Raw genomic sequence first — 22,741 nt, forward strand, 5'->3', positions numbered from 1 at the left:
TGTCTGTGCACTTCCCCTGGAGAGAAAAGAGTTAACATTTTAAGTAGTGCTTCTTTACATCAGTGTCATCAGTTTGAGTGGCTCTTTGTGTTGCGTGCTGCATATTAACATCAGTGTGATTGGCCCTTTGTGTTGTGTGTTGTGTATTAACATCAGTGTGACTGGGTTTGTGCATTGGGTGATGGTGTGTGTCCTCTCTGTTGCTCCCTAGTGCCACGGCAGTGCTCAGAGAGCGAGTTTGCCTGCACCAATGGCCGCTGCATTGCGGGGAGGTGGAAGTGTGACGGCGACCACGACTGTGCTGATGGGTCAGATGAGGTAAAACTCGCCCTCCAAAACAGCCCTCTCTGCCTATTTCTGGTCCTCGCTGCCAGTGCAAGCCTGGCTCTCACATACACCAAGGCACTGAGCCAGAACTGTGGCAATACATCAAATGCCATGATTCCTATTAATGCTCCAGTAGACGAACCTGTCTTCCTGCCGTCATCAGCAGGCATGTGCCAGATGGCCACAGATGCTGAGCTGCTAGATTGGTTGCCTCCTTTTGTTCAATGTTCATATCCAGTACAGGGTCTTAAATGTGCAAACATACTAATGTGGCAAAGAGTAGGGCTTGTAACCCAAAGGTTGCTAGTTCAATTCCCCACTAGGACACTGCTGTTATACCCTTGGGCAAGGTGCCTAACCCACACTTGCCTCAGTGAATATCTAGCTGTGTAAATGAAGAATATGTAAAAAATGTAACCTTATTGTCCTATAAATGACAATAAACGTAACATGCTTATGCATAAACCGTAACTGGAAGTTGATACTCTGCCTGTGCTGTGCCACGTCTGGATTCGAACTGGTGCACTCCTCACACTCAAGCCCTTGCTACTGATGAAGAGACAGAACCAGCCTAGCAGTGCTGACGGCTTGTAGCATGTCCCCCCTCCCCCCTCTGCAGAACGGCTGCGACCTGAAGTGTGACAGCGACCAGTTCCAGTGCAAGAATGGCCACTGCATCCCCATTCGCTGGCGCTGTGACGCAGATGCCGACTGCATGGACGGCAGTGATGAGGAGAAGTGCGACAGTGGAGGTGAGGGACAGATGGACGTCCCCCCCCCCCATGGCTCTCAGAAATGCAGGGATAGCATCCAACCATTTGAGATGTCACCATTTACATTCACATTTTATGTTTATTCATTTAGCAGACACTTTTATCCAAAGCGATATCCAATGCATATAGTGGGCAAACAACAGGCACAAGGGCAAGATGTGTACAGGTCATACAATGCAGATAGTGTTGAAGCTGAGTGCAAAGTCAGTGTAGCGAGACAGAACTAATCTGATCTAAGGTTACATATACCAAATACAGTCACTGGGACAATAAAGTGCTGCTATACTACCAAGGTCAAAAACGTGCTACAAATACAACGTTGTAAGAGATAGTGCTACAAGTACGAGCCAATCTTAGAATCTTAGATTTACAAGGTCAAATGGCAAGGGTGTCAGTCCAGGTAGAGTCTGAAGAGGTGTGTCTTCAGCCCATGTCTGAAGTCTGAAGGTTGGAGTGAAGGAGTTGTTCTTGGGGGGGTGGGGAGTTCATTCCACCACTGGGGGCGATGATGGAAAAACGACGTTGAGAGGAGTGTGGCCTTTCATTCTGTTGGTGGGAGGAGCGAGGCGCTGGATGTAGCAGAGCGAAGTTGTCGAGGTCGAAGTTGGCGGTTTTTCTTGCAGCAGAAAAGGTAAGAGTCAAGGTTTTGAAGCAGATCCTGGCTGCGACCGGGAGCCAGTGGAGGGATCTCAGTAAATGGGGTGATGCGGAAGAGCACAGTGGCCTGGACAAGCAGCTGGGTGGAGTAGGTGGTCAGAAAAGGGCGAATCCTCCTGATGTTGAAGAGAAGGAATCGACAGGAGTGTGTTGTCTGCGAGATGTAGTCGTTGAAGTCCAGCCTGTTGTCAAGGGTGATGCCCAGGCTCTTCACCAGTGTAGAGGAAGTTACTGTGGTGCCGTCAACAGTAAGTGTGAGCTCTTGAAGAGGAGAGAGCTTGGCCGGGATGAACAATAGATCGGTCTTGTCCAGGTTAAGCTTTAGGTGGTTGGAGGTCATCCATTTAGAGATGTCAGCCAGGCATGCAGAGATCTTTTTGTTGACCTGGGGGGTTGAGGGAGGAAAAGAAAAGATTAGCTGAGTGTCGTCAGCATAGCAGTGGTAGAAGAAACTATGTGAGTTAATAACTGAACCAAGTGAGGTGATTTAGATAGAGAAGAGGAGGGGTCCCAATACAGAGCCCTGGGGGACACCTGTAGTGAGGGGAGTGGGTGTGGAGGTTGAGCCTTTCCAGTAGACCTGGGAAGATCTACCGGTCAGGTAGGACCTGAACCAAGAAAGGGCGGTCCCAGAGATGCCAATCTCCGAGAGCTTGGCGATGAGCAGCTGGTGATTGAAGGTATCAAACACAGAGATCGAGGAGGATTAGGACCGAAGACAGGTCAGAGGCTCTAGCTGCGTGGAGGGCCTCTGTCACCACCAGGAGTGCCGTTTCAGTTGAGTTCCCGGGTATGAACCCAGACTGGTGAGGATCCACGAGGTTGTGCTTGTTGAGAAAGGGAGACAGTTGGTTGAGTACAGCACGTTCAAGGGATTTGGATACAAATGACAGGAGGGATACTGGACAGTAATTGTTCATGTCACATGGGTCAGAGTTTAGCAGGGGGGTAACCAGAGCATTTTTAAGATCTGTGGGAACAAGGCCAGTAGTTAGAGATGAGTTGATGATGGAGGAGAGATATGGAGCAATCTCACCGGATACAGATTGGAGAGGGGTGGAAGGAATTGGGGTTGAGAGGGAAGGTTGTAGCTTGTTGGGTTGTGATGAGTTGAAGAACTTCAGAATCATTGAGTGTAGAGAAGGAGGACAGGTGGTGACTGGATGCCTTTCCGGTGGTTGAGGTCGTAGCTGGAGGAGTGAAGGTGTCAAGGTTCAGGCAAGGACTCAGGCGCGGACCACGGGAGTTTCGGGTTCCAAGCATCTTAAATGAAATCGTCAGGCAGATCGCTAAACAGAAACGGGCAGGGTCGAAAACCGGAAGGCAGTCCGTGGACAGAACGAGGATCGGAAACCAGAGCAGGCAGGGTCGGGAACCGGACAGGCAGGCAATCAGGCGAATGCGGCAAGGCGGCAGGCAAAAACGAGGTCAGGGTACGAGCAGGGTCGAAAAACGAAGAACACACAGACAGAAGCAAAAAGCAAACGGCGGGGACAAAACAGGAGAAACACACTGTGCCGAACTAGCAACAGGACAGGGAAAAGCAGGGAAGATATAGGGCAGGGCTGACGAGGGGATGGGAGACAGGTGTGCAGGCAATCAGGCGGGCGGAGACCGGGCGGGGAGCGGGGCAGGACTAAGATACAAGGGAAAACGAAAGCACATGGGCAAGGAAAACAAAAACACAGCAGCTAAGGAGGCGGAGCACTGACAGAAGGAGTCCCGGATGCAGGACACCTTCCTCTCGAAGTGAACCTTGAAGTCTTCTGCAGAAAGAAGAGAAGGGGAGGGGGGAGGAGGAGGGGAGGGGAGAGTGGAAAAGGTAGAGAAGAGATTGTGAGGGTTAGTGATGTTAGCATTGATTTTGGTTTGGAAAAATGAGGACTTTGCTTGCTGTTGTTGCGGCCATAAAGGCTGTTGGGAGGGAGTGGTAGGAGGCTAGATTGTCAGAGGATCTGGATTTCCTCCACTTCCTCTCGGTGGCCCACAGCTCAGCTCTATCGGAGTGGAGGGAGTTGGTCATCCATGGGGATGTGGGCGATGGCTGTGATGTCCTGGAGATAAGGGGACAGAGAGCAGCTAGAGATTGAGACAGACATGTTAAAAACAGTTGTAGCAGAATTAGCAGGCATGGCGGTGAGGGGAGGGAGGGTGGAGAGAACAGTGGAGGTGAATGTGGAGTGTGAAAGGGAGTGAAGGTTCCTCCTGAGGGTAGTAGTGGGGATATCAGAGGAGTTGAGGGTGGCAGAGAGAGAGAGAGAGAAAGATACAAAGTAATGATCAGATACATGGAGGGGAGTCACTGTGAAGTGGGACGTGGTGCAGTTCTTTGTGAGCACAAGGTCGAGCTGGTTGCCGGCTTTGTGGGTTGCAGGAGATGGGGAAAGGGTGAGGGAGAAGGAGTGCAGGAGTGAGAGTATGCTAGCTGTTGAGGAGCTCTCAAGTTGAATGTTGAAATCGCCCAGTAGAATCAGCGAGGTGTCTGGGAGGGAGCTCAGGAGCATGTCGAGTTCATTGATGGAGAGACCGAGTGGATCTGGGAGGCAATATAGAACAACAATGGTGAGTTTTAGGGGATGAGAGACAGTTATTGCATGGAATTCGAAGGAGGTGATAGAGAGGCTCTGGAGGGGTATAAGGCAATATCTCCAAGATGGAGATACATGCAGGCCTGTGCCCCCTCCTCTGGAAAAGACTCCCTTGCCATTGGCATGCAGATGTTCAGAAATGTAGCATAGGATGAAGATAGCTACATGTATAGGGCTTAGCCAACCGTACTGTCTCCACTTTTTTATGTCTGCACATGTAGCTGAAGTCAGGCAGCAGTGTGGTAGGGTGGTAACCAAAAGGGTGCTTAACCCAGAATTGCCTCAGTAAAAATGGGTAACATGTAAAGTTGTAACCTATGGGTCATTCCATATCAAATCACCCAGAGGGTCCCAGGTCACCCTCTCAGATTTCCGTGAAAAAATTCACAATTGCTCCCATACTAAACATGTGGAGAAATCCCAAATAGTAGATCTGTATCTCTAATAGTTTTGAAACTACAGCCCTTTGAAATTTTAATCAATTTTATGCATTTAGCCAAACAAGCCTTTCGGTCCAACCTCTGGCATTCATAGCTCCTTTGATATGGAATGTACAGCTTTGAAACTTTGTACTTTGTACTTTGTACAGCTTTGTATCTTATGTGCTTTTCCTCCTACAAGGCTCTGAAAATGGCTGAAAATTCAAAACATAATAAAACGACACCCCCTTTGAGAGCTTCTCACTCAAACAGTATGCTAGATAAAGCAGTGTTTTTTATGACATATTAGGCCTTGTGTATGCAGTAACCATATTTATTACTGTTATAGGAGTGTCAGGATAATTTTTTGAAATGTGCTTGATTTTCAGATTTCCTCAACATTCCTCAACTATTTTCATGTCTTCATTTGACCGTGTGGGCATTTCATATTTTTACCATGCATTCTTATCTGAAGATGACCTGACAAAAATTTGGTGTTGTTGCTGAGCTTCCTTCTCAAATTGGGTGATTTGATATGGAATGACTCCTATGTAAGTTGCTCTGGATAAGAGGGCTAAATCACAACATGTAGTGAAGTCATCCTGGCCAAGGAAACACTTTCCCCCAGTTCTAAGAGCATTAGCTGTTGGAGGGGAGTTTGGCACTGGAAGGACTGGAAAAGTCTCTTACGTTGTAATTATAGCAGCACTTTATTGTCCCAGTGACTGTATTTGATATATGTAACCTTAGATCAGATTAGTTCTGTCTTGCTACACTGACTTTGTGCTCACCTTCAGCACTATCTGCATTGTTTGACCTGTACACATCTTGCCCTTGTGCCTGTTGTTTGCCCACTATATCCACTTTTGTACGTTGCTTTGGATAAAAGCGTCTGCTAAATGAATAAAATGGCTGGAATAACAGGAAGCATGGTTTTGTGGAGCTGCTGTGAGTAAACATAGAACAGACTGAGAGACTAAATACCATGTGTCATGTGCCCCCACATTCTCCTCCTACCATTTTCCAGTGGGACGACACTGCCCCCTGGAGGAGTTCCAGTGCAACAACACCCTCTGCAAGCCACTAGCCTGGAAGTGTGATGGGGAGGATGACTGTGGGGACAACTCGGACGAGAATCCAGAGGAATGCAGTGAGTCTCCGCCTGTTGTCTCAGCTTGAGAGCACCATTCTGCCTATGTTCTCTGGGTCCTAGCACTCGCCTGTCTGCCCTTCCTGCCCCTCAGAGAAATTCCAGTGCCCGCCCACCAGGCAGTTCCGCTGCCACAATGACCGCGTGTGCCTGTGGGTCAGCAAGCAGTGCGATGGTGTTGACAACTGTGGGGACAACACTGATGAGCTCAACTGCCGTGAGTGTCCACTTTGTGGCATCTCCCAGATCCCTTTATGTGACAAACCACTGCTTTGCTGTGACAACCAATCTTACCTCCCCCTTTACGGCCACATCTGCCACCAAAATGCACCCCTGGTCTAAAAGGCCCCTTGTCTTTATTAAGTAATTTAACACAGAAAAAGAGACTTAACAGCGGATGTTAGCTTCTCGCTTTAGAACCACAGCTTACCACTGACCTCATCAAGCATTTCCATACAGAGAAAGAGATTACTCAAGAAATTACCTGCTTTTATCTCTACAGCTTGCAAGTGAATAGATATCCTTATGATTTCATGTTGTAGTAAATCTCTCAGAGGGACTACTCATTACTCACTCACTACTCACAAGTGTGTGTCTGTCTCTCAGAGGTCCCACCAGCCACACCTGTCTGTGAGAAGGATGAGTTCCTGTGCAGCAATGGCAGGTGTATCAGCTCCACCCTGCGCTGCAACTTTTTTAACGACTGTGAGGACTACGGCTCTGACGAGATCGGCTGCAAGACAGGTGCTGTAGACATGATGCACCAGATGCATCATGCTGGCAAAATACTACACAGCCAGGCATACCATGCTAACAAAATAATACACAGCCAGGTACACCATACTAGCAAAATACTACACAGCCAAGCACACCATGCTAACAAAATACTACACAGCCAGGTACACCATGCTAGCAAAATACTACACAGCCAGGCATACCATGCTAGAAAAATAGTACACACCCTAGTACACCATGCTAACAAAATACTACAGAGCCAGGTACACCCATACTAACAATATAATTAAGAGACAGGCACACTAAACTACCAAAATACTACAGAGCCAGGTGCACCATGCTAGATAAAAGCAGCACAGCCAGGTGCACCATGCTGGCACTATATTACAAAGGTGAGGAGAAGAATGCAACACTCCTGCTTATTGGTACAGTGGTTATAGTGCTCAACTGCCTGGCTGGACATTGCTGATTTCATTCTCATGTGATGCTTAACCTCAAATGCTCCATTAGAAATCCTGACATTACAAAGCGTTAAGAATATTAGAATTTAGACAGAAATAGTGTAATGACTCAGACCCTGTGGCAACCCCTGCAGACACAGTGCTAAACAACTGCCGTAGTAACAGGACCCTGTGCGGGGATGGAGATGAGGCCCACTGCATCACCAATGGCACCAACTCCTTCTGCTCCTGCAAGCCAGGCTTCCAGAAGACCAGCCACAACACCTGCGAGGGTAAAGAGTTTCATCCCAACTGTCTGAGCTGCTGCAGCCAGCAATGTAGACTTACTAGATAGCATATGCCCACTGAGTCTTCTGATAGGATGTGCAAGTGCTGTCAGCTGTATCGCACCTTTATCCAATCTGATATTTGTTCAAATTCAAATGTAACCATCTGTCATCATGGAACTCCACATAGAATGGACGGTTTTGAGACACCACAGAATTCACTCAGTAAAAATACGGAGCCAACCGTCCAGAGTGGATTGGTGTAGCCTACATTTGATGACATTCAGGACCAGTCTAGTCACATACAGTATATGTATGCTTGCACATCTATTACTGCTAAAGCTAGTCAAGCCCTCCTTTCTTTTCTTGCCCCATCACGTCCAGATAAGAATGAGTGCAAGCTGTTTGGTGTGTGCTCCCACATCTGCAACAACACCAAGGGCTCCTACAAGTGCAGCTGCCACAAGCACTTCACCAGAATCAACGACACATGCAAGGCTGACAGTGAGTACAGTTCTGATTCTGCTGCATTTGGTGGGGCTTAGGGTTTTCCCTGCCCTGTGACAACGTAAGAGCAGTGGGGAGTAAACAAGAAACAAACAGAAAGAGCAAATGTTTAAAAAAGTAGTTTATTTATTTTTTTAAAAAACCAACAAGCAAAAAGAATCAGCATGACCACACAACTGAAACAATGTAGTTAAACAGTGTGTGAAGGGGAGCCTTTACCTCCCCCCAGAAACTACATGTTAATTGTTTGTTAATCGTTCGTGAAATGTTTAAGGGCCCTTTGTCATCTATACATTTCAGACTGACAAATAGGAGATACTCGGCTATATGTATCAATCTTTGTGTACAACTTGCCGTAGGAACATGCGTACGCAGAATCCCACGATGTGTGTACGGAGGTTTTTCGTCAGAGTTATCAAACACCACGTACGCCTAATTGTCTTCATAAATCTGAGCATAAATCAAATCAGCATGAGATTATTTTGTACATGAATGCGCTTAACATCCACTCCCACAATTGTTCTTATATGGACTGAGACACGCCTTTAATTAGTCTAATTAGCATATAAAGATCCCAGGTAAATCTGAGTGAAATGCAAAGATTGATGTTGAGGATTTACGGCAGGAAGTAAGAAAAGAAATTATTCGGACACGGAGATAGAGGTGATAGTTGATGAGGTGGAGAGGAGAAAAAATGTCTTTTTGGAGGCCAGACTAGTGGCATTTCAAATCAACGGAAAAATGTGGAGTGGCTCAAAGTGGTAACTGCTGTAAATGCAGTTTCACCAGAGGTGCATACGGTGAAGGAGGTGAAGAAGAAGTGGTTTTTTAGTGGGATTTTAAAAGAGAGGCCAAAAAACGAATAAGCGCACACAGCCCCCCCCCCCAGTTTAAGTTTAATGTAGGCTATCCTATAGAAAAGTAGCAAAAACAACAAAATAGGCTATTGGAAACATTGGAATACTCGGAAACAATACGGAAGTGAAGTTTTGGTCAACGAGAGAGAGCGAGAGAGCTCCATGGCATGAGCAGAAAGACAGACAGAATGATCTGATCATCTTTTTTTTTACTTAATGACCCTGATGGTGTTGACTATTATTTTGTTAATTTTAGCAGTCATTTCTGTGGTTAGAATAGTTCATAAATTGTATTATTTTGCGTCTTGTAGACCTGCGTTCCAAGTGCTCCGATTCCCTAAATTGTGCGAGGACACTCAGGTTTAGTACTGGCTTCACCACTGCTGTGAAATAAATGCATTTGATTTTGAAACTGTTTTGTGTTGTTATTTATCCTTTCAGAGGCTATTTCATGGTTAAATCAATGAATTTCATTAAGCCTACCACCAGACCAATTTTAGATGGTGACCTGGCAATCTACCCCAAATAGTCCTATTTCATATTATGGCAATGACGCACAAACACATGGAAAAGGTAAAGGTAAGGTAAGGGAATTATTCGCATAATGCGGGTGGCAATATAGAGTCGTTTTGACTAGATGCAAACAATTCCCTTTCCTTACCTCTACCTTTTCCATGTGTTTGTGCAGGATGATAACCTACTGTTTTACTATATAATAAGATTTGCCCCCTCACCATTTTTAACTGGCCCCTCATTGATGGTGCGATAACACTCATCAATGATTGACACAAGACCCATTTACTTGCATCACCGTTAGTTCCTTTTGGTGTCACCAATCTGCAAATTACAAATTTTATGCGTACGCCACCCCGAGACCATGCGCAGAGGTACGCATGTTTTCCCTGGAAGTATCTTTTCATAATTATCGTTTTATGTGTAGAAAAGTGCTCAGCGCAATTTTAGTGCATACACACCATTGATACATGTGGCCCCTTATGTCATCAGCTTCACCAACACCTGTTAATTGTTGATTGTGTAACTGCTTGTGTGCCTGAAGCCAGCCTATTGGTTGGCAACCTGCACCTGCCTAATTGAAGGCTTATTTAGTACAGGTGAGAGGCTCATTTTGTTTGTCCTGTCAGTTCACTTAGGTTTGGTTCACTTTGGTTTCTTTGTTGGGTTTTAAAATAAGTTATTGGTTTTTTAGGTTTTGCTCTTTTCTGCATATTTTATGTGAAAAGTGTGAGATCAGTCTGTAGCAAATGTAGAACACTGAAAAACAAGGGATTCATACACAACACAACACACAACTGAGACCACATTAACAAATTTCAGCAGTTTTTGTGACAGTTGAGGGCTACTCCTTTACAGCAGTACAATTCACTTTTTTCAGTGCTGATTCAGGATAATTATACAATGGATTTACCCCTTTCTCTGAGAGCTTATGGCGCCCCCTTATTCCTGTGGTGACTTCCCCCTAGATCTCAACAGCAATAGGCAGGTGCTCTACATTGCTGATGACAATGAGATCCGCAGCCTCGACCCAGGAATGCCCAACTGGGTGTATGAGCAGACCTTCCAGGGCGACGCCAACGTGCGCATCAATGCCATGGACCTGCATGTCAAGTCCAACAAGATCTTCTGGACCAACTGGCACACGGGGCGAATCTCTGTCTACGAGCTGCCTGCCCCCTTGCCCAACTCCAACCGCAACCGGCGCCAGAGCCAAACTCGCCTCATGGACCTGGAGGTGGGGTTCTAGCTGCTTAGCACCCACCAAATTTGTCACAAAGTTCAGCACCCAAACCATTGCATCTTATAATGACAGCAGAAGCAGTGCAGACGTCATAGGCTATAATAGAACAAATGGGACGATTTAAAAGCCTTTAAAACCACTCGTCAGTGTGGAAGGCATGTTACTTTCCCAGAAGAGTTTACTATTTTGAGGCTTCAGTGAAATATAGAGGTTAAATGCTTATCGTAAGGCATTGATAATCTGGTGATGAAGTACTATTGATTAAGACGGGTTCCAAGTGTCAGCTGAGGAAGTGTTCCTGTCCACTACTCATACAGAGGTGATACTGATCCCACAACACCCCTCTACCCCCCCTGTCCAGATACCTGGCCTGAAGATGCCACGCGGGATTGCGGTGGACTGGGTCGCCAGCAACATCTACTGGACTGACTCTGGGCGGGACGTCATCGAGGTGGCCCAGATGAACGGGGGCCACCGTAAGACGCTGATCTCGGGCATGATTGACGAGCCCTACGCCATTGTGGTGGACCCCCAGAGAGGGTGAGGTCTCAGGGAGAGGGCCTCTGGAGTGGGTGGAGTGGGGGTAGAAAGTGAGGACTCGGGGGCAGGCCTCTGGAGTGGGTGGAGTGGGGGTAGAGAGTGAGGACTCGGGGGCGGGCATCTGAAGTGGGTGGAGAAGGTGTGGAGAGTGGAGGTATGGAGGGCACAAAACAGCATTACACAGCTGCACTTGACTGCAACTTAAACGGCATTTAAATTTGAAGACTGACACAGGCTGAGTGAGAAGGGCAAAGCGCTGAGGTGTGGATCTGTGGCCAAGCCTGAATCAACAGTGCTTCTTGGCCAGGCATGCTCATGGTGGCGTCTGCTGCTAACCGGCCCTGTCACCTATTCTCCCACTCCATGCAGAACCATGTACTGGGCAGACTGGGGAAACCACCCAAAAATCGAGACTGCTGCCATGGATGGGACCATGAGAGAGACTCTGGTCCAGGAGAACATTCAGTGGCCCACAGGTTTGGATATCTGTACCTCTTCTCTTTCATCACTACACCCTGTTACAACCTTCTGAGTTCACTCTGTAACAATAATGATGCATTTTAATGGAGCCCCTCTGTAATACCCATGTATACTACATTATATATTTTAAGACTACAGGAGTAATACCACAGTGCAGCAACAGACTATAAACAGTTATAATAAGAGCTGTTTATGAAACAACAGTTATTCAGTGTTTTTAAATCTTAAAAGTGACATGCCCGGTAGGAGAGACTGAAGGGACATTGTGCCTTTACCCTGTGTCTCCAGTGCCTCTAACATTTTCCTTTCCCCTCTCCACAGGTTTGGCAGTAGACTACTTCAATGAGCGCCTGTACTGGGCTGACGCCAAGTTGTCAGTCATTGGCAGTGTCCGCCTCAATGGCACAGACCCTGTGGTGGCCGTCACCAGCGCCAAGAACAGTTCAGTACCTCATCTGTCAGGGTCTGCGGGAGGGGCGGGGCTGTCACAGATGGGATTCACCAAAACTCCCTGCATGGATGTGTAGCTTGTTCTCTCACCCCTGCCATTTTAACAGATCCCAGAAGGGGGAAAAATTAGTCTTTGATCTCATGCTGTGAGATCAAAGACTGTGAGGTTACGCATCAGGTTCTTTTCCAAGCTTTTTGGTTTCCTTCAGAGATGCTTTTGGTGAGAGACCAAATGCACCCGTTGCTCAGTGCATATGCCAACATGCTTCTTCCTTTATCCCAGAGCTTCACCTCCCATTCAGCATAGACATCTTCGAGGACTACATCTACGGTGTCACCTACATCAACAATTTTGTCTTCCGGGTGAACAAGTTTGGCAAAGGGCCTATGGAGAACCTGACCACGGCGATGAACCATGCCACAGACATTGTGCTGTACCACCGCTACAAGCAGCCCGAAAGTGAGTGTCACCGCCTGCTGTTGTCCTCTGTGAGGGAGCATCCCAGCTGGAATAGGACAGGACACAGTGTTTCATTGCTCTTTGTTGTCAGTTAATGTACACAATATGCACTGTCCACCCATGTGAGACTTTACTGGCATAAGACATTAATCAGGAGGTGGTGGGGGCATTTCTTATGAAAAGGTGCTAATTATAGCCTCAGTAGTGAAGGATGAGGCTTCAAAGGGAAGTGCTCTGTCTTTTATAGCGACACACCCATGTGACAGGAAGTGCTCTGTCTTTTACTGTAACAAATCCATGTGATAGGAAAGTCCTCTGTCTTTTACAGTGACAAACCCATGTGACAGGAAGAAGTGTGAGTGGCTATGTCTCCTGAGCCCCAGTGGGCCTGTCTGCACCTGTCCTAATGGCCACACACTGGACAATGGCACTTGCGTGGAGGTCCCCACCCCCACACAGTCTCCCATAGGTAAGCATCTGTCCAGTGTATCCCCCCACCCCTTGTGTCTCCTGTCTCTAGATGGGTGCATGACTGTGTCTGTGTGCTCTCTCTCCAGCAATTCATATAGATAGTCTGTAGTCTGTATCTATATCAGTCAAATCTTTGTGGTGAGAAGCAGAACCCTCTATTTGAAATTGTTGCCCAAAGTCTGTTTGATCACTGTGGGCTACATGTTCGCAGAAGGACTGCAGCACATGTACATCCAGATCTTTGCCTAAGAGTAACACCATGAGGTCTTATATTATTATTTTTTCAGCAGGCAGACTTACATACGAGATCTTACAGTAGTTATAATGAACCCTTGCAGAGTTTTACCTGAAGCCTGTGTCTCTCCCAGTGCCGGCACCTGGAGGCTGCAGTGTGCAGTGCCTTAACGGGGGCAGCTGCTTCTTAAATGCCCACAAGCAGCCCAAGTGCCGCTGCCAACCCAACTACAGTGGAGAGAAGTGTGAAATCGACCAGTGCAGGGACTACTGCCAGAATGGAGGCACCTGCACTGCCTCCCCAACAGGTACTGGAATTGGCACTGATCCATGCTAACCCAGCTAACCCAGCCCCAGTCCTCACCGCAACCTCTTAGCACAGAATCTTTGAAATGATCCAGTGTCGTAGTTGGAGGGCACAGTCTTTGTCTGCCCTGTATTCCCAAAATTGAGTGACTCATGCTTTTAAGCTGTCTGCCAAAGTGCTCCCATCCTGAAAATGGGAGGTACGTTGGAGGGTCTTGGAATGCTCTCATTGCTTTTGAAATCCATTTTGTTGTGGATCATGCAGCAGTCAGCAAAACGCCTTTCATATGATCCAGTCATATTTTCACAGATGCCTTTGTGCAGGTCATCAGTGACAGCCACTTAAATGGTCCCGGCCATTTGGAGACAGTCTGGGCTAATATTCCCACCTTGCTACCTTACTGCCCCCCCCCCCCCCCCCCCCCCCCCCCCCCCCCGGGTCCCTCTGTCCTAGGAACGCCAACATGTCGCTGTCTGACGGGATTCACAGGCCCCATCTGCAACCTGCACACCTGCAACAACTACTGTCAGAACAGCGGCAACTGCACCGTCAACCAGGGAAACCAGCCCACCTGCCGCTGCCCCCCCGACTTCCTGGGCGACCAGTGCCAGTATCGTGAGTGTCCTGCTGACCGATTCTGAATGCACACTAATGAACTGAGTTTTTTTCTCTGCTCTGTTACAAACTCAGTGAGTCATCGAAACATCCCTCAGATCATGTTCTTATTAACAACACTTCTTTTTGTCCCTTTACCTTTAAAACGATTTCATATGGGTTAAAACAACTGAAAAAATAAGTGTTGATAGGGTGTTGTGTCTTAGAAGTGTTAAGAAGTGTCTTTTTCATAAGCGAAAGGGAAGAAAGATGAAAAGCATTAGCTGCATTAGTGTGGCTAAGTTGTTTTGGAACTAGATTAGAGTGTTTCAAGCTCTGCTGGAATTATTACCAGTTAAATAAATCAGTCTGTTTAAACTGAGTAGGCACTCTTCTCATATGTAGGCATTTTGGAGCTTGTGTCTGAGGTCCGTTCCTCTAGCCTTCAGCAGCAGGTCACCAGCACATCCCGATTGAAACGGTGTTGACCTGCTTGACCATGCAAAACTGTCGCCCCCACCACCCCCAGGAACATGCGAGGGCCACTGCAAAAATGGCGGCACTTGCCTGCAGGCAGCCAGCGGAACCAAACAATGTCGTTGCCCCCCGCAGTTCGACGGGCACACCTGCGAACTGGATAGGTGCCACTACTGCTGGGACGGCGAGTGCATCCCCACCAATTCCTACCACCCCACAGGGGAGGTCACCTGCAGGTGCGTTACACCACCTTTGGGGTCATCTTCGTGTCACCTCTGTCGCACACTGACCTGCTAATGCTCTTGCTCCCTGTCCTGGGGTATCTGAGACTCCTCTGTAGTGTTTGTCTTTGTAAAGTGTATGTTAATGGGCAGTCAATGGGGTATGAGTGCTGATTATGACTTTTTCTGCCTGTGTCCAGATGTACCGATGGCAGCATCCAGCCCAGCTGCTATACCTGTAATGAGTATTGTATACATGGACAGTGCTCCATCAACCCACGCACACACCTGCCAGAGTGCCAGTAAGAGAGTCCTCTCATGCACACCCACGTACGCGCACACGTACACACCTGCCAGAGTGTAACCTACTAGTAAGAGGGAGAGTCCTCTCTCACACACATGTACTCATGCACATGCACACACACATACGCACACACAAACACACCTGCCAGAGTACCAGTAAGAGGCAGAGGACTCTCACTCACACACAGAGGTGGCAAAGGTACACACATTTGTTACTCAAGTAGAAGTACAGATACTTGTGTAAAAAAGACTCTGATGTACTGAAGTACTGACTGAAATACTGATTCAACTTCTTAACTCAAGTAAAAGTGAAAAAGCACAGGCTCTGGAATGTACTCAAAGTATAAAAGTAAAAAGTAGCTCTTTGAAGCACATTTCTACCGGCTGTTTCAGTGCAAAGCTAACTGAACCTCACATCATATTAATATAATTCAAAGACTATTAAACCATTCTAACTTCAAATAAAATAATAAACAATATACTGAAAATAATGAACATTAACTTCGCTCCAATGTGCTTCGCTTTCCTCGTGTGGGTTTGACCACTTGCCTGAAAAATGAACAAGCGAATTTCTTGCCCTGTCACAACAAGCATTTTTGATTACACCAATGCTGCTAGCAAGTTGCTGAAGAGATTTCAACAGGGGTCGTGGCTTCTAGCCCTACTTGAAGGTGATTGGCTTTCGCCAGGCGAAATTTTCACTCGAGTTCAACATTTTTTAACTCAAGTGAACGCTCATTTCGCGTCGCTCACAGTTTTGCCACGATTAACTCCGCCCATTTGCCTCCTGTCATTGACTTTTCATGCATTTGCGTCGCTCGTAAATTTCGCATTCGGTTAAAGCACACCTTTAGAGCCGACAACTTCAAACATTTCGCTTAAATAAGGCCATGGATGAGGAATGTCATGCTGCTCTGAATCTGCTCTGTCGGCAATGTTGTCTGGTTCACTTTCATCCATGTCGCTACTAGTTCTCCCTGTCACGGAGTGGACGTTACATTCATTACATGCCTATTCTCCATGGTCGAGTCTTCCTTTCTTGTCTGTTTCGTCTTATGTCTTTTACGTCGTTTTCGTCTTGTTACGTCTGTTGTGCGTGATGTGAATCGATGGATACACCAAGAGATCGTCTTTTCTATGTGTTATTGTCCCATCCATTTAGGTTGAAATCGGTCTTGATGTTGGGAAGGAGCACAATGATGCAAAATAAAAATAATTGATAATTCCTAACAAATGCATTAAAGCTAAAGTAGCGAGCCTGTTTTGAAAATGTAAGGAGTAGAAAGTACAGATGTTTGTCTTAAAATGTTGGGGGTAAAAGGAAAAAGCTGTCAGAAATAAATACGCAAGTAACGTACAGATACCTGAAAACTCTACTTAAGTACAGTAATGAAGTATTTGTACTTTGTTACGTCCCACCTCTGCACACACACACGCACACACCTGCTACAGTGCCAGCAAAAAATGTGCATACAAACACAAACATATGTTGTAAAGATGCACATAGACCAGCTGAATTCCCCTGCCAAAGATATAACCCTGTCTGTTTGTCGGTCCGTAGGTGTTTGAAGGGTTGGACGGGATATCGCTGTGGTGTCAACACTCTCCCTGTGAATTCCCCAGATTCTAATAGTAGTGAGTCACTTTCCCAGTCCTTCCCTGTCTAGTACCAAAGGTCCCAAATCTAGGCCTTGACCTTCCATTTGACATTACACCTCCTCATCTGCCTGCAGGAACGATCTCCATCGTCATACCAGTGCTACTGCTGCTGCTAGCGGTGCTACTGGTTGCTGGTGCCAGCTTGTGGTACAGGAGGAGAATGCGTGGGTGAGTGCAATTGCCACTGCTACACCTGCATTCAGTGATTCATCAGTTCCTCTCCTCCCAGAATGCCTCTCTTCATATTTTTGCCTCATGCTTTCTCCCTCCTTTTCGCGACCTGTCTGTCCCCATCTCGTTTTCTCTTTCTCTTCCTCCCCTGTCTCTCCATCTCTCTCTCTCACTTTGGAGGTCGTAGAGGTACTCCATGTTCTGTCTGTTGCAAATAACTGCATCTCTCCTGTCCCTCAGGTCTGTAAGGCAAGGCAAATCCTGCTCAAGACACTCGCGGTAACGGTCATCAGGGTTACACTATCCATCCTTCACCCCCCCCCCCCCCTACCCACACACACACACACACACACACACACACACACACACACATTGACCTCTGATTCCTGGCTGAACCGTTCTGTGTTTTTGCCATGCCTCTCCGTCCGTCGTGTGCTCAGTGCTGCCAGCCTCTCCGTGTGTAGAAATCCAGAGCTCAGTCTACACTGTGTGCTGCCCTGTCCTACTGCCCAGGGCAGCATCTCCCATGTCCCTAGAGGAAATGGGTCACGATATATTGAGAATGAAAGGAAATGGATCCATTGGTGCAAGACACAGAGGGACCATCCTGTCGCTCGCCACCCCCTCCCCCCCATCCTTATCTGTGTGTGTGTGTGTGTGTGTGCGTGTGTGTGTGTGTGTGTGTGTGACGACTAGCTTTATGCCCTCATTGTTCCAAGCAGGCATTTGGAAAATGCAAAGTCAAGAATCCAGCATTCACCAATATCTGGACTCTTGTGTGGTTGCTGTGGTGTGGCTGCTGTGGTTACCCATTACCCTCAATACCCAGGTGCAAAAAGAAAAGGGCAAGGGCCAGGGACATGTTTGAAAGGGATGTGATTTGTCATGCAGCGGCACACAACATTTCCTGTATTTACAGTCACATCTGGGATAATAGTGACACCAGTAAATTTAACAGTGAGATTATAATGAGTGCAGCTAGTCACAGTGGGCCAGATTCATAATTCATGCATATGCACATTTTTGTGTGTGCACACAATGATGAATATTTTGGAATTCATCAATTTATTTGTACCTGGAATTTGTTCATACCTACGAATGATTTTGACATATGCTCCAGACAACTTGTATCACAAATGCAAACACACAAATTTTACCAAGACCTTTTTTGCCGTTCTGATTCCAAAAATAATTCCTTGAACGATAGCATTAGTTTGCCATCAGAAGAACAGTAGTGAGAGGGCCCTATGCCCAAATAGCTCCAGAGAACAGGGTTATGACTAACTTGCCTTGAATTAAGCATCTTTGAATAAAGGTACAAATTACACGTAGCTGTGCACCTTTTTACCCCCAGCTTATATCTATGAAGGTTACTCCCACAAGATAAGGACAAACTTTTTGACCTAAAAATTGATTGAGATGTTGGATTCCTTTCAAAGTCGTGCTTATCAGCCAGTGATTTACCAATATACTGGACTCCACTGCTCGCAATATGAAATATATTTTTTGCATCGACTTATGTCTGAATTGTTTACATCTCTGAATGAGGGGAAACACCTTCCTTTTTTCCCTTTTGGCAGTATCTGCTATACCTGCAGCTGGAAAGTCAGAATGTCCTTTTATGGAATTATTGGGGGCATTTACATATGCTAATCAGAGATGACGTGTATGAGCATTTGATTTAAGAATAATTGGGATTCATGCCATCAAATGAATGAGGCTAAAAACAAAATTGGGTCTTTACACACGTGTCATGAATCTGCTCTGATGTGGTGATCTCAAAACTAAAATAATTTTAAACTCAGATTTCTTTTACATGAACTAATGTAATAGAACATATCTACTCATAAAAAATATTCAGTGTAGAGGCAGTGTAGCTGGCTGGACAAAAGATATTTGAGAAGGGTTTAAGGAAGTGCAAATTCTGGCAGAGGTGCATAATAAACATTACTGAACGATGCAGCTTCCAGCTTCAGGGGAAGCAGATTCTCCGAATTGGACGATAAAAGGGAATAATTCAAAAAGGAGAGAACTGCTTCCATCAGTCATTAGCTATGGTCCCTGTAGTTGGCTGTCTTTTAAACTAGTTAACTAGCATTCAATTCAGCCAATTCATGCAGGATAATAATAAACGATGGGCACTTCATTTAAACACTTGTATAATTCTAAAGTAAGGTTGCCTTCCAATTCAAGGATCCATGATGGATCCATATAAGTCTGGCTGTAACTCAGTACTTCCATGTGATTGATAGTACTCAACTCACTACGAGCCTCCCGCATGTAACAAAGACATAACAGACTGTTGCTTTGGCTAGCCAAACCATTGTCATTAGCTGTAAAACATTTGTTTCCCAGGCAAGATGGAGACGTTACCTTAATCATAGTACAGGTCTCATTGTATTTTTGCAGGCTTTTGTTTTCATATTTCAGTGGCATTGCTAGCTAACCACTATCCAAGCCATTGCTGTTGCGAATAGTGTTGTGTTTTTAGCTATGTGCCATTCTCTGTTGTGAAGATTACATTTTATGGTGCTCCGACGTTTTACCACCTTAATACCAGCATGACTACAGTTGCTTTCCACATTCTAGCTGAGTGCTGGGTTTCTCTCAGTGTGTGCAGTATGTAGCCACAGTAGGCCCTGTGTGTTACTGAGTGCTGGGTTTCTCTCAGTGTGTGCAGTATGTAACCACTGCGGGTCCTGTGTGTTGATGAGTGTTGGGTTTTTCTATGCATGTAATATGTAGCCACAGCAGGTCCTGCGTGTTACTGAGTGCTGGGTTTCTCTCAGTGTGCAGTATGTAGCCACAGTGGGTCCTGTGTGTTGCTGTATGCTGGGTTTGTTTCTGTGCCTGTGATGTGGCTTGGACTTGGCCCCAGTGCAGTACCTGTGATGTGGCCACGGCTCCAATGAGGCCCTGTGGATAAACCCCAAGGCTCACTTACTGTGTCTGTTGCAGTGCCAAGGGCTTTCAGCACCAGAGGATGACCAACGGGGCCATGAACGTTGAGATCGGGAACCCAGCCTACAAGATCTATGAGGGGGAACCAGATGACGACTCTGGGGAGCTCCTTGATTCTGACTTCACACTGGACCCTGACAAGGTTGTGCACTGACACCTTCCGTCACTCTGTCGCAAAACAGGTTCATGCTGAGTGCCCAGCAGATAGAGCAGTAATGGACCAATATAATGACTCACAAATAGTTGTTTTTTTCAGAGGGGTTATCTGTGTGCATCAGCATGAGACCAGTATTGGTAGTCTCAACACAACATTTGCAAACAGGAAAAAAAAAAACTCAACATTTGGCTTGGATTTCATTCCATGGTGGATTGAATCCAGAAATTAAGAGAACTGAATTGATGAATTCTAGATGTAAATGTATACATGCACAGTAGAAAAATATATAAATACAACACAAAAAACAGTGATATACACACTGTGGTCAAATGGTTGTTAAGACAAGCAGAGGTAATCTAGTCTCTGCTGTTTCTGCCTGCAGCCCACCAACTTCACCAACCCGGTGTATGCCACCTTGTATATGGGCGCCCACACCAGCCGCAATTCCCTGGCCAGCACAGACGAGAAGAAGGAGCTGCTGTCCAGGGTGGAGGAGGACATGGCTGACCCACTGGCATAAACTGTCAGCCTTGTGCCACCCAAAACATACCCCCCTTTTTTGCCTTTTAAACAGAAAAAAAGAAAAGCAACAAAAAAGCAAGAACACTGTATAATATGTACAAAATGAAGGACTACTTTTGTATGTGATTGCAGTATTATATTTTGTTCTTTTACAATTCTTCTGGTCAAAAACATTTTTCTATTTTTTCGTTTACTTTACCCCCTTTACCCGAATAGCCACTACCTCTGTGAAACAATGAAATGGAAAAACAGAGAAGAAAAAGAACAATATTGGAACAATTTAAATTTTTTATTTTTGTATGAATTGTACAGGAAAAATGTTCCATTTCAGTAGTGCCAAGTGTCTGCTACTTTTGGTACTGCAAAGAGGGAGGGGAAGCTTAGAGTTATGTAGCCAGTGCAGATGTGCTTTGGTGAGCATCTTGGTCACCCCATGTGTAGTGTTAGAAGTGTGTGAGAACCAGGAGGGACATGTTTGAGGTGACTTGTGTACAGCACATGTAAAATGTTGACTGGGTGGCATCTTCAATGTTTCCACATTATTTACTCAGAGATATATGTTCAAGACTGATTGTTTCTTCCTTGCACAAGTGTCTTGAAAGTAAGAACACAAACATACACCATTAAAACAGCAGGATAGTATGCTTTTATGTTTTAAGCATTTTAAGGTTGAAGAGGTGTACAAATAGCATTTATGTCAGAGATAAATGAGTGTATGAGTGCATCAGTAAAAAAGAGTGACAGCATCATTGAAATGTCACAGGGGTCACAGCACTCCCCAGACAGAGACGTTGCTCTGGGCCGTCAGAGCAAATGGGAGGGTTGAGGTCCGTGCTGCAAACACGGCCCCCACAAGAGCAAGCTGAGGGTGTAGGCTTCCATTTACTGTGTAAGGGAGAGCTGTGCACGACCAGAGTAACAGTAATGGAGAAGATTGGAAAGTGTGTACTGTTTTTTGTACTAACTCTTTTTTTTTTTGGTGAGGGCTGGCTAGTATATATGTGTCACGTCCGTGTAGATTTTGATCATTTTTTTGAAACGTTCCTGTTTGTGCATTTTCAATCACGTTTTCATCCTCAGAACCGGCACTGCAATTTCTGCCCTCTGACACATTCTCCAGCTCAGTCACTCTCCTATTAAAGAGTCGTTGCTTGTGTTGGGGGCCATATTTTAATGCATGTGAAAAGACAAAAAGTTAAAAAAAATAAGTACATAAATAAAAGGAAATAACTAGAATAAGAGTCCTTTTGCTTGCCCAACACCATGCAACAGGATTCACATAAGTGTAATTTTTTTACTGCAGCTCTCGCTTCTCTGTCTGTGAATGCAAAGAATAAATGAGTACAATCATTTATTTATTTATTTTTTTTTTTTGCGAAATCATACATGCATTTTTTCAGATTTTTTTGTTTTTGTTTATTTTTTTAAGAAATGACAAAAAATAGCTTTTATAGTAGAAGTGCATGGATGCTCAGACTTTCTTCTGGAAAGAATAATGTTTTAATATTTTTATTTTGCTGGAGTACTTTACATACTAAATTACAGATATTGTTATAATTACAATATAAAAATTGTACAGAAAAAAAGCAATTGTCCTGTTTGTTTATGTGTTGATGCTTTGCTGAAAGTCGTTGTTTGAGCTCACTAGATATTAGCATTGAAAGATCATCTGAAAGCTGCAAGACTTGAGTTCCAAAGGCCTGAGCAGAGGTGCTGCGTGCGGAGTTGAAGTGCGCAGTTAGTTTAAGAGCACTCCACACTGTCTACTAGCATTTGATGAAATGCATTTAACTGGGCAGGCATCATCACACTTAACACCTATTAACCGAACAGTAGTTAGTCACATTGAACACATGATCACAGAACAGAAAACTTACCATCAATAGAGCTTGGTGGTTGTAAGGAATTAGTATAATATGGCATTTGAGTGGGTGCTCAAGTGGTTTGCTGATGAAAATGAATCTGTATCTCTATGTATATGCAGGTATCATAAAGGAGCATGATAGTGCAACAACACATCTCTACATGTATGGAACTTCAAGGTGCTAAAGCCGATGGATCCATATTTGGTGGGTGCAGCAGTGTAGCACAGTGGTTAAGGAGCAGAACTCGTAACCGAACCGCACTGCTGCTGTACCCCTGGGCAGGGTGCTTAACCTGGAGTTGACTCAGTAAATATCCAGCTGTATGAATGGATAACATGTAAAATGGTAACCTATGTAAGTTGTTCTGGATAAG

At 45.6% G+C, this 22,741-nt stretch overlaps 1 protein-coding gene across 3 annotated transcripts in view; it reads left to right on the forward strand.

Annotated features, from left to right (window-relative positions):
- Window positions 1–21,828, forward strand: part of LOC118779113 (low-density lipoprotein receptor-related protein 1-like) — a 176,162-nt gene extending 154,334 nt beyond the window's left edge. For 2 of the 3 annotated variants that reach the window (XM_036531009.1, XM_036531010.1), the window contains 22 exons: window positions 212–318; window positions 947–1,079; window positions 5,792–5,914; window positions 6,009–6,131; window positions 6,521–6,658; window positions 7,245–7,382; window positions 7,761–7,880; window positions 10,222–10,490; window positions 10,858–11,036; window positions 11,406–11,512; window positions 11,838–11,957; window positions 12,250–12,426; window positions 12,755–12,895; window positions 13,266–13,439; window positions 13,892–14,053; window positions 14,562–14,745; window positions 14,931–15,032; window positions 16,595–16,668; window positions 16,767–16,860; window positions 17,104–17,142; window positions 19,822–19,966; window positions 20,364–21,828. In XM_036531009.1, the coding sequence (XP_036386902.1) occupies window positions 212–318; window positions 947–1,079; window positions 5,792–5,914; window positions 6,009–6,131; window positions 6,521–6,658; window positions 7,245–7,382; window positions 7,761–7,880; window positions 10,222–10,490; window positions 10,858–11,036; window positions 11,406–11,512; window positions 11,838–11,957; window positions 12,250–12,426; window positions 12,755–12,895; window positions 13,266–13,439; window positions 13,892–14,053; window positions 14,562–14,745; window positions 14,931–15,032; window positions 16,595–16,668; window positions 16,767–16,860; window positions 17,104–17,142; window positions 19,822–19,966; window positions 20,364–20,501 (2,987 nt within the window). In that variant the 3' untranslated portion in view covers window positions 20,502–21,828. The remainder of the gene's footprint in view (window positions 1–211; window positions 319–946; window positions 1,080–5,791; window positions 5,915–6,008; window positions 6,132–6,520; window positions 6,659–7,244; window positions 7,383–7,760; window positions 7,881–10,221; window positions 10,491–10,857; window positions 11,037–11,405; window positions 11,513–11,837; window positions 11,958–12,249; window positions 12,427–12,754; window positions 12,896–13,265; window positions 13,440–13,891; window positions 14,054–14,561; window positions 14,746–14,930; window positions 15,033–16,594; window positions 16,669–16,766; window positions 16,861–17,103; window positions 17,143–19,821; window positions 19,967–20,363) is intronic. The other variant, XM_036531011.1, reaches the window with a different exon arrangement.
- The last annotated feature ends 913 nt before the right edge of the window (window positions 21,829–22,741 follow it).

Source organism: Megalops cyprinoides, chromosome 6 (assembly GCF_013368585.1).
Source record: "Megalops cyprinoides isolate fMegCyp1 chromosome 6, fMegCyp1.pri, whole genome shotgun sequence".
NCBI classification, from domain to species: Eukaryota; Metazoa; Chordata; class Actinopteri; order Elopiformes; family Megalopidae; genus Megalops; species Megalops cyprinoides.